Here is a 12,500-nt window from a genome sequence, read left to right as displayed (position 1 = left end):
GAAACCAGTCGACCGGAGAAATAAAAGCAATTTGACAAGATCTGTTGCTGTGTGCTGCTCAATAGTATAGATTTTCAAAATCATATTAACAAATTTTTGACAAAGTCTTAAAGAATTTTGACAAATTGTCGTGATCACCTAAAGCGAGGCCGACAGCGGGATTTATCATGAAGGACTAAACAGTCTCTGTCTTTCAAGATGACGTTGATTTTTTCAGTCATCCATTGCAAATTTTCTTCAATCTTTTTATATTGGAAAATGAATGAAATACTTTATTAATGTGTCGATGTATTTAGTTTTTACAACGAATTGGGGACACAAAAGACTGAAGACAAATCTACAAATAAAAGATTAAGATAATATATACAATTATAAAATATAAATATATCAATTAAAAATGTACAAAATAAGACAATCGACGTATAAATCAGTAGTCTCTAAGAATTTCGGAGATTACAGCAATTATCGTTGTTGTTTAAAGATGACTTTAGGTCTATTTTCCTAATGTTCTTTTTAAAAGATTCAATGTTCGAGGAGTCCTTCAATTTATTGAATGGATCATTTGTAAGGTCCTTGGTATCTTAGAGAATGCTTTCCATAGTTAATAGTGTTAAAAATACCGAAGTCAAGTCGTCGTGAATATCTAGAGTTTTTTTGATTAATTTAAATAGTTCATTAATAACATTCGGCCCAAGGCCAGTTCTTTACTTCATACATTAATACGGCCATATCTTGAAGTCTTTGAATTTTGTAGTAAACGGTAACCGTGCGTGAGCCAGATGGTTTTCATATGTTTCTGAATGGGAGATGAAGACTGCTTTAAGCAAACGTTCCTGAATCCGCTACATTTTTCTGCTGTCAGAAGATCTGCAGTTATGCCATACTAAGGGACAATAAGTTAAGTGAGGTAGGATGAATGATTTGTAGATTATTAGTTTTGCTTTGCATGGTATTAATTGCGCAGTCTCATTAAAAATACACGACATTTATTGTGAACTTAATCGGCTAAAAATCCTTCGAACAACGTGTAGGTTACCCGTAGCCTCTTGGTTACTATTTCATTCCTTAAATAAGTCAATAGAGTATTGTTTTCCACACTTCAGCTATCGTAATCGATTCATAGAGCGCTCACATTAAATACATGAAAAAAGTACTGGTACTAATTCAATCAGCTATGCCTATGCTCGATTACTGATTGTCATAAGCACATTAAATTTAAGGGAATATAACATAAACAGCGGGTGACACAAAGATTACTAAAACAACCACAATCGTGCAATTTTAATCACTCTACATCATGAGAACCCTCACGCCTTAGTTACTGGGTCTTTGGTCGGCCATGGTCACAAACAAGTTACCCAATAGACCTTATTCGCGATGGCCGCCATGTTGGATTTGTTACTATCATGCAAATTAGCTACACACTTCTAAAGGGGGCAAACAACACAAATTCGAGAGGTTATAACGAACATCTTAGCCACACAGATGATTTGTTTCACGGTCATTGAATGTTTCTCTTCTAAGTAGTAAAATAGAATGATTACACAAGTTACTTCGATGTTTTTTTAGTGAAAAATTAGCAGATAACGAAGTAGAAAGGCAAAATATCAAAGGCAATCAAAGACATAAAATTATTATGAAAGGTACTTTTAGCAATGTTATTTCAATCTTTCGACAAGCCGATTTTCCGCAATTTCCCTTTTTTGTAATGTTTGCCCCCCAGCCTAACACATGGCTAATTTGCATGACAATATGAAAGCCAACATGGCGGCTATCGTGAATGAGGCCTATTGCGCAATGGAAAACAATACAATTCACAGCCACAAGTTGGGAGTTATTTTTCATTGCTCTCCTCTCTCGACTATCGTCCCAGAACTTAACTTGATGTATATACCTGTTGCGAACCTCGATTTTCCCCGTCGATTTCAGGCCCGCGAGCGACGCAAAAAAAAAAAAAAAAATTGGTCCGAAACTTACAGTACACTCAGTACGGACCTCGAGCTCGGTTACTAGGGTCTAGGGGGTAGATATTAACTCTGAGATAACTAACCAAGACAATAGACCTTTTCACGGTTTCTGACGCCATCTTGGTTGGGGGGCAAACGCGGCTTGTATGGGATTTTGGCCGAATTCAAGCCTTTATAACTCCGCTGCAAACAGGCATATTTCAAAAATTCTTAAATTTTTTAGTCGTTTTGTTAATGTCATTCACTCAACGGAAAATGAGATCATTGCACAAGGCACAACGTCTGAAAATTGGATATTGGAAATCTCCTCATGTCGCTTCAAATTTCGCGGAAATTTGCATAGTTTTGTTTACCACGGTCGTTGTAGCGTGATTCTGATAATCATACTTCACGAAAATAATCTCAATAGAAGTGCTTGTTGAGAGGTATTCTCGCTATCCACAATCGTCAGGCTTTTATCATGAATGGTTCAAAGTCGGCAAAATTTCCATACATACACTGTAATTTAAGCCGTGTTTGCTCCCCAACCAATATGGCGTCAGAAACCGTGAAAGGTAAAGTGGTGCATTTATATAGCGCCCTTATCACTAACGTCTCAAGGGCGCTTTACAATGATCAATTTAGCCCCAGCGGACTGGAAGCATATACAGGCGCAAATTGCAGCCGCTTCTAAGCAGTCCATGCATGCTGGTACTCATTTCACCGACCTCGGAAGGATGGAAAGCTGAGTGAACTTTTAGCGGGAAAGAAGGTCGCCAAATATTCCAGTCTCGGCAGAACCAGGAATGGAACCCGGGACCTTAGGGTTGGAAGGCAGAGATCTTACCACTGCGCCACCCCTCCGGTCTATCAAGGCTGTTGGTCGTATGAGTGAAAATGAAAATGGAAGAAACTGGTTATGTAGTTGAAAGTGGGTGAAGGTGTATTGCTAGACCTGAACCACTTGATTGTGTTTTTTTTTTTTTTTGGCAACCGCCGGTTAAAATAATCATTTGCATTTACTTTGTGACTAAATCGGATCGTGACTAAGTTACGTACGTCAATACGTAATCTTTTTTTGTATTGGTCGTAAATGATTCTCAGAAATAGTAGGAGCTTTCTGAGAATAAATGAAACAGTGTTTGCATTGTTTCCTTTGCAGAATGGTTAATAATTTATGAGATATTCAGTGCAGCTGCCTAGCAATCGTTCCCAAACACTGCAAATTCTTTAAACGCTTGTCTTGATAATAGGTAAAAATTTCCTGTTGACTTTGTCCTGTTAACTGAATGGCATCATCAACGAGTTCTTCTTCTTCTTCGTCTTGTGGTACGGGTGACACTACATCTATAGTCTTTGGTGGAGTATCACAGTGCGAGCCTAGCAGCAGTCTACCAGACGAAGTGCCGGGAGTGTTTGGTCGCGCTGAGGAAATAGAAGAAGTGAAGCAATACATTCAGAGTGGAACAGATGCCGTCGTGTTGATTACTGGTGGACCGGGCTTTGGAAAAACAACTGTGGCCAGGGAGACAGCCCACAATTAAAAGAAAATGGGAGTACTGTGTTATTTTGCAGTCTTCTAAAAAAGGCAACATTCCTCGAAGCAGCAACTGAAATGATCCACTCATGTGGCAAGAAAGTCGGGCAGCAATCAGAGAATCCGGAACATTGGCTCAAAAACTGGAGTAAACGGATCCAAAGCAAAGTGGTATTTGTCCTCGATAATGCAGATAGTCTTGTAGAGTCGGAGGCAGACCAAAATTTATTCCTAGAGACCCTGGGTGCCATGAGAATGTTTTCGAAGCAGAATGTAGCTTTTGTAATTACATCCAGAAAGAGGTTCCAGCATAAAAGCCTGCCATGGAAAGAAGTAAATTTAAGCCCTCTATCACCCGACGAGGCCAAAAAGTTACTTATCTCCCGTGTCAGCCGTAGAGGAACCCAAATTGAAGAATTTTCCAAAGTGGAAACCATAATCAAGCTTTGTGGCTGTGTCCCATTGGCACTCTCAATCGTCGGTTCACCACTGTCAGACTACCCTGAAGAGAGGATTGTTGAACATCTTGAAAAGGAACCCATGACTATCCTGGAAGATGGCGATGAATCATTCCAAAAAGCGATTATGAATTCGTTTGATCTGTTGACGAAACCCGAGAAAGATGCTTTAATAGCTGTGTCCATATTTCCTGGATCATTTGATTACAATGCTGCCGAAGCCGTTTTGAAGGAAACCTTGGCCCCTGAAACTCTACCGATTACGACGCTACTCTCCTTAAGCAACAGATCTCTCGTTGTCGTTGAACATGCAGACGCCCATAACTATCAGTTACACTCTCTCATCCGCGCTTTTGCCAAGGAAATTGGTGAAACTGAAAATCCGCAGGTTTTACTTCACAGCGAAGAATTAGCTTGTGCGCACTTCATTTCCCGTCTGCAAGAAAATACACGTTTGTATTGGGGAAAAGACACATGCAAAAGAAGCCATTAAATCTTTCAGTGCACACAGACAAAACTTTGAGCATTTCCTTCAAGTTTTCGCTAATGGCTTGGAGTCGCAAGAGATCGCAACTTCGTGCAAAAAGTTCCTCGATAGTCTTTTAGAAGCGTTCGAGTATTTGGAAAAATGCATCTCATCGAAAGTTTACACCGAGATCTTGGAACTGCTACTCAGAAGCAAGTATTTTCAGGCCGAATATCAGCCAGTGCATCGTGTGGAACTATTGTGTCTGCTTGGTCAAGAAATGAGAAGGCTTGGTGACAAAACAAAATACAAAGGTCGAAGAGGCTGATCTTCTCTTTACATCACACGTTGATGAATTCCAAACCAAGACGCTTTCGAGTGTGTTCTACCTTCATAACCGAGCTCGTTTTCTATCAGAGGCGAACAAGCCTTTCGATCTTGAACCCAAAAGGTTGTACGATGAAGCATTGGAAATCTGCGAGAAGAATCTTCCTGACCATCCCGAAACCGCAGTCAACCTCTTACTTGCCGGAAGAAACGCTAAGCGGCGCAAGGACAACGCAGAAGCAACCAAAAAGTTTCAGCGAGCCTTTCCTTCATGACGGCTCTATGTTTAAAGGACATTGCAGACTATTTTTTCTTAGCCGAAGAGGGTGATCAAGGGCTAGATAAGGCCTTGAAGTGCTACGGAAATGCCATGGAAGTTATGGAAAAGCTGGGAACACACGAACAAAAGGAGAGCATCTTAACTCTAAAAAATTATGGAAGTTGTCACATGATAAAAGGCAACTTTGAAGAAGCAAACAAACAGCTTTTAGAGGCAGAACGCGTTTGCGAGAGAGAGCTAGAGAACGATCACACATGGAAAGTTATGGTCAAGATTCAACTAGGTCTCCTCTATCATGAAAAGGCTGACAAACAAGAAAACGAAGAATCTGTTAGAGAGGAACTATTAAGCTTAATGGAGGCATCAATGAAGGAAGGACTTGTAGATATGTGCTACAGACTCAACAATGACCAGAAAAGCATCAACCATTTGGGCAACAAGGCATTTATCCGGAACGTTCTAACCTCGTACCCAGAAAGATTTCCCAAGGACTTATACCCTACCTTATAAGAAGTTTTGACTTCTTCCATCACTCATGCTATGGAGAATTCCAAAAGTTGGAGGGAGTTTCAAAGAAGAATCGTCCACAAATTAGAACCCAAAGCACCAATTACAAAATGTTTGTTACTGAAAAAAGAAATTGAGGAAACGTAGTAATTGTGGACGGTTTATCTCAATCATAGTGTTCAGTTAGGTTTCTGTGGCCATTATTAGCAAATAATGTTCTCTGACTCGAACGAACGCGCGCCGAAACAACCTTCATGTTTTAGCGAATTAATCTTTGCACGAAAAACGTCGCACTCGATCTTACTATTGGAGCAAGAGAGCTATGTCATTGGCTAAAATGCCTTGCTTATTATATATTATAGATGTTTATATACCCCCCGAAACATCTAGCCAGCGTGGCTGTCGGGATATTTTATCGAGTGATTATTTAAACACCCGCGAGTAAGTACGTCGGTGATTGCTCAGTGTTTTCGCCGCGAGTAAGCCGCTTGCCAAAACACAACGAAGCAACCATCGATTTACTCTCGCGTATTCAAATAATCCCGCGACAATATCCCACCATCTATGCAGGATACGAAACATCATAGGTATCAAGTTGTTTTAAGCCAGTTTTATCGTTTTTTGTGTCTCTGTCACACGCAGGTGTGTCAAAAACAACATATATTGAGTTTTTTACGGATTCTATTTTTTTCGAAAGCAGAAAATTGAGGTCAATTTTTTAAGCCCGATATTGACATTTCTGTATAGTAGTTTTGATTCTGTGGACACTTCTAAAACTGAAAAACTATTCACTGCCGAAAACAGCAAACGGCTATTTTTTTAAATGAATTATTTACGCTACTTCTGTAATTTTGTTGTGAAACTGACCTGTGCGAATCAGTCCAAACTTGCTGTGTTGTTGTTTGTAAATTGGTTTGAACCAAAATCCCCGTATGAGGGCCGTACACATTAGCGCGAGGTGGGCCGAAAAAACGCCTTACGGCCCTGTTAAGGACACGTACTAAGCGGTGCGATTTTGGGGGATTTCGTCGCTTCTAAACATCCAAGTTATTTACAGCCACAAAAGCAAATACAAACAACATATTAGATAATCTTTTTGTGCAAATTTTAACTCTCTTGTCTCAACTTCATCTTGCGGGTGCTCCTTAATGGCGTAAAGAGCCCATATCACAAAATGCTTATTGACTGACTGGAGGTTGGGTCGGGCCGGACTGGAAAATATTCGGCCCTCGGTTATGGAGGACGGACCTCGCTGCGTTCGGTCCGTACGCCAAGATCTCGGGCCAAATATTTTCCTGTCTGGCCCTCCCACTCAGTCAATACGTACATAGAGCTCGGTTAGTAGGATCTGAGATGACTAACCAAGACAACCAAGGCTGTTGGCTAAGTGAAAATGGCGGAAGCTGGGGGAAAGCTAGTTATGTAGTTGAAAGTGGGTGAAGGTGTATTGCTAGACCTGAACCACTTGATTGTACGCATGTTTAATTATTTTGACCTGATCAGCCGGTTAAAAACAATCATTTGCTTATACTTAGTGACTAAATAGGATCGTGACTAAGCCGTGCGTGTGTCAATTCATAATATTCGTTTCTATTGGTCGCGTAACTCCTGAGGTAAATTAAAATCGAAGTAAATAATTCTCAGAAACAGAAGGAGCTTTCCGAGAATAAATGAAACAGTGTTGGCATGGTTTCCTTCCCAGAATAAGTAATAATTCAATTATGAGATCAAAAGAATCAGCTTTATGCAATTTGTGTTTCCCAGAAACCAAACGATTTTGTTTTTTATTATATCATAACCTTGCTTGTACAATTAGTTAGCAATGTGCAAAAGTCTAGTAGAAGGTCCCATGCAAGTATTAAAGTAAAAGGAATTTTAAAAAATGGATAAACTGAAAAGAACAAGTTAAGCATGAGCAAACACATTACATCATCAGACGGAGACAAAAATAGCTTGGACGTAATATCCAGAAACTGAAATGAATTCTCAGAAACAGAAATGTGCTATCGAAGCAGCGATAAGAGAGTCAACTTAAATCGCCTCAAGTGACAATTTTGTGGGCAGATTCAACGAAAGTTTCTATAGTTGAAAAGTGCTCGACCAGCGGTTCCCAGTATCCATTTGAAGCCATAAAATTACGCGACACTCGTAAGTTAAGCAGGATAAACCTGCAGACGATCGTTCCCAAACGCTGCAAAAGACCACTTCTTTACACGCTTATCGTCGATAATGCGGTAAAAATGTCCTGTTGACTTCGTTCTTTTTACTGAACTGAATGGCATCATCAACAAGTTCTACTTCGCCGTCTGTTGGTAGTGGCGACACTGCATCATCGGCATTCGCTGGTGTATCACAGGAAAAAACCAATGGCACAAGGCTGGCTCGATTACTCATCGACGAAGGAACACCTGCTTTGGAGCGATTTCTTTTGTTTTCCATACACCCCGAAGCATTGGAGGACGTCCTAAAGACAAACTTGCCGAAGCTTCAGAATCTAAGATCAAGACGTGTCATTGTTGATGATCAATGGCAAAAGTTGTTTCCGGGTACTGGTGACCCTCCAAACATTGAGGAGTTTGACATTACTCTGTTGCATTTGTTGATTCGAGAATTTTCCAATTTACCACCGCCCAGTGGAACAGGATGGCACACGCTGCCTGCTCAGAGCGATGCAAGCATACAAGCGAACATCGCCAGAATCAAATATTTCAGAAATGAGCTGTCCCATAGCCCTTCTACCGCCATTACCGAAAGTGAATTCGAAGACAAATGGAACCAAATATCTTCAGCTTTAGAGGGAATACTGGTTTATATCCAGCGAACAAAAATACAGCGCCTCAAAAATGATCCGATCGATCACGATACGTATCGAATAGTAGAGGAACACATTAAAAAATGGCGAAGATTGCAGCAGCAACAGCCGCAGCAAGAAAATGACGAGCCTAGCAGCTGTCTACCAGACGAAGTGCCGGGAGTGTTTGGTCGCGCTGAGGAAATAGAAGAAGTGAAGCAATACATTCAGAGTGGAACAGATGCCGTCGTGTTGATTACTGGTGGACCGGGCTTTGGAAAAACAACTGTGGCCAGGGAGACAGCCCACAAATTAAAAGAAAATGGGCATACTGTGTTATTTTGCAGTCTTCTAAAAAAGACAACATTCCTCGAAGCAGCAACTGAAATGATCCACTCATGTGGCAAGAAAGTCGGGCAGCAATCAGAGAATCCGGAATATTGGCTCAAAGACTGGAGCGTAGAGATCGAAAGCGAACTGGTATTTGTCCTCGATAATGCAGATAGTCTTCTAGCGTCGGAAGAAGACCGACATTTATTCCTAGAGACCCTGAGTGCCATGAGAATGTTATCGAAGCAGAATGTAGCTTTTGTAATTACATCCAGAGAGAGATTCCAACATAAAAGCCTGCCATGGAAAGAAGTAAATTTGAGCCCTCTACCACTCGACGAGGCCAAAAACTTACTTACCTCGCGTGTCAGCCGTACGGGGACCCAAATTGAAGAATCTTCCGAAGTGGAAACCATAGTCGAGCTTTGTGGCCGTGTCCCATTGGCACTCTCAATCGTCGGTTCGCTTCTGTCAGACTACACTGAAGAGAAGATTATCAAACATCTTAAAAAGGAACCCATGACTATCCTGGAAGATGGCGATGAATCATTCCAAAAAGCGATTATGAATTCTTTTGATCTTCTGACGAAAGCTGAGAAAGATGCTTTAGTAGCTGCGTCCATATTTCCTGGATCATTTGATTGCGATGCTGCCGAAGCCGTTTTGAAGGAAACCTTGGATTCTGAAACTCTACCGATTAAGACTATACGTTCCTTAAAGAACAGATCTCTTGTTGTCGATGAACGGGCAGGTTCCCATAGATATCAGATGCATCCTCTCATCCGCGCTTTTGCTAAGAACATTGGTGAAACTGAAAATCCACAGGTTTTACTTCACAGCAGAGAATTAGCTTCTGCGCACTTCATTTCCCGTCTAGAAGAGAATACGCGTTTATATTGGGGAAAAGACACATGCAAAGAAGCCATCGAATCTTTCACTGCAGACAGGCAAAACTTCGAGCATTTCCTTAAAGTTTTCGGTAATGGTTTGGAGACCCAAGAGATCGCAACCTCGTGCAAAAAGTTCCTCGATAGTCTTTTTGAAACGTTCCAATATTTGGAAAAATGCATCTCATCGAAGGTTTACATCGAGATCTTGGAACTGCTACTCAGTAGCACCTATTTTCAGGCCGAATCTCAGCCAGTGCATCGTGTGGAACTTTTGTGTCTGCTTGGTCAAGAAATGAGAAGGCTCGGGGTCCAAACAAAATACAAAGATCACATGGAAGACGCACATCGCCTCTTTTCAGCACACGACGACGAATTCGGCGAGACTAAGGTCCTTTCTCGTGTGTTCTACTTACATAGCCGAGCTCGTTTTCTATCAGAGGCGAAAGCGTTTCTTGAATCCAAAAAGTTGTACGACAAAGCATTGAAAATCTGCGAGGAGAAGCTTCCTGACCACCCCGAAACCGCAGCCAGCCTCTTATTTGCCGGAAGAAACGCTAAGCGGCGCATGGACAACGCAGAAGCAACCGAAAAGTATAAGAAGGCCTTTTCTTTGTTCCAAAAACTTCTTGGAGATCATTTCATGACGGCTCAATGTTTAAAGGACTATGCAGACTTTGTTTTCTTGGCGGAAAAGAGTGACCAAGGGCTAGATAAAGCCTTGAAGTACTACGAAAAGGCCATGGGAGTTATGGAAAAGCTGGGAAAACACGAACAAAAGGAGAGCATCTTAACCCTAAAAAATTATGGAATTTGTCACATGAGAAAAGGCAACTTTGAAGAAGCAGAGAAGCTGCTTTTAAAGGCAGAACTCGTTTGCGAGAGAGAGCTAGAGAAAGATCACACATGGAAAGTTACGGTCAAGACTCAACTGGGTCTGCTCTATCATGTAATGGCTGACAAACAAGAAAACGAAGAATCTGTTAGAGAGGAACTATTAAGCAAAATGGAGGCATCGATGAAGGAAGGACTAGATATGCGCTACAAACTCAACAATGGCCAGAAAAGCATCAACAATTTGGGCACCAAGAAATTAATCTGGAAAGTCTTAAGTTTGTACCCAAAAAGATTTCCCGAAGACTCATACCCTCGCGAAGAGAAGAAGTCTTGACCTCTTACATTCCTGCTGTGGAGAATTCCAGAAGTTAGAGGGAGTTTCGAATAATAATCGTGTACAGGTTAAACCTAAAAACGCTAATTATAAAATGTTTGTTTCTGAAAAGACACTGAGGAGCGGAGTAATCGCGGACGGTTTTTTATTTTTTATTTTTACAATTTAATGGCATCGAAGGTAACACATGCTAATAAGAATAATATTCAATACATCATAATAAGAGCGTTCATTAAGGTTTCTATGACCATTACTGATTCGGAAATAATGCTATGATCTGACAAGAAAATGCAGCTATCAAACCTAGTAAAACCAAACGAAAGCTTTAGTTTTAACGAACTTATCTCAGCACGAACCAGTATCCGTGACAAAAAAATTAAACTGTAACGCAAAAGGAGTTCGAGAAGAAGATTTAATTGTATTCAGGTAGTGCACAACAGATAAATCATTTTCATTTGCCCTTACAGCCGCCATAGAAGGAAACGATAACAACAACAAGGGGGGAGATGAACCATAAGTGATTTTCCTTTACAAATATGGTAAGGCATCGATGTTTTTGTACCTTGTTAATTCCCAGAGAATTAAGTTCAATTTTTTATGGAAATGTCGTTTTAGTAAAACAATCTGGCGAGTTGTCAAGTGAATGAAAACGATCTATACTGTTGATTTAGATAACGAATTTTGATATTTTATCATTAATTAAGCCATTGAATTACTCCTTTGATCCAACGATTTAAAAACACACGGATGTTGCACAGGACTTTGAAATATCCAACAATATTGTTTTTTTTTTCACTATATGAACCGGCATGTAGGTGCCTTCGCCAAGTAGACATAGGTTTTTTTGAAAGCAAGCAAAGCATTTACAACCGGATTTTGGATTCCTGGCACACTAATTGGATGAACGAAAGTGACGAATTTTGGTATTTTATGTATATTTGTTTAACCATGGATTGTTTTTGTTGGTTAGAAATGTATGAAATCATGAGCATATCAGTTCTCGTTGAGGTAATTTTTGTTTTCTGAGAAACTATTCAGGCTTTCCGAGAAGAAACAATAATCCGACCCTTGAAAGCCGTTTCCTGGAACTGGCAATAATTAAATGACTTGCTTTGTAAGCTTTGTCCGGGAATGAAGATCTTTCCGAGAAATGGCGCTTCATTCTAAATTTATCCTTCCAACGGTGGACTTGGATCAATCGGATTGATGTCACCACTTCACCAAATTGACAAACTACATTAAACAGCAAATAATGTCTCAATTAATTGATGGTCATAAGGTCGTGGTTAACAGTTTCAGATATTGACTACTTTCAACTAAAGAGACCAAACAAGGTTAATACCAACCACTTAAAAAAGTCTGAACTTAAAATGAGGCAGGTACCAAACACACATCTCAGGTTACAGGTCTCTGTTTTACCAATACAGGAAAAAACCTAAACATTCATTTTAGCTATTAAAACCTTAGGGCTAAAAGGTAGGCCTACTCTGGGAACCTTTACTCTAACTCTATTATTTTTATGATTTTCGATGTATAAGTGGATGAAGCTACATGTCGAAATTAGGGCATTTTTCCCTTGCCTTTTTCTCCGAAACAAAGTCGGTGACCCCCCAATTTTTTTTCATTTTTGGAATAAGTAATTTATGACCTAACTTCAGGCGAGAAATGAATCAACGTGGGAAGATTTTCGCACGAACGTCCTTAATTTATTCATTCGTGCTTGAGCTCTTTGACATCACGCATACGTCGCGTGGCTGCTAAGTTAAATGAAAATGGCAGAAGCCAGGATTTCGATTTTGG

The 12,500-nt window shown here is 40.3% G+C and overlaps 1 protein-coding gene across 1 annotated transcript in view; it reads left to right on the top strand.

The window, feature by feature from the left end:
• The first annotated feature begins 7,387 nt into the window (after positions 1–7,387).
• Positions 7,388–12,500, top strand: part of LOC137976486 (uncharacterized) — a 5,264-nt gene continuing 151 nt past the window's right edge. Inside the window, exon 1 of the mRNA XM_068823851.1 lies at positions 7,388–12,500. This exon is cut by the window's right edge and continues 151 nt beyond it. Within this exon, the coding sequence (XP_068679952.1) occupies positions 7,797–10,700 (2,904 nt within the window). The 5' untranslated portion in view covers positions 7,388–7,796 and the 3' untranslated portion in view covers positions 10,701–12,500.

The sequence above is a fragment of the Montipora foliosa genome, chromosome 11 (assembly GCF_036669935.1).
Source record: "Montipora foliosa isolate CH-2021 chromosome 11, ASM3666993v2, whole genome shotgun sequence".
Lineage (NCBI taxonomy): Eukaryota > Metazoa > Cnidaria > Anthozoa > Scleractinia > Acroporidae > Montipora > Montipora foliosa.
Note: the sequence above shows the minus strand (reverse complement) of the source record. Positions and strands in the feature narration are given on the sequence as shown.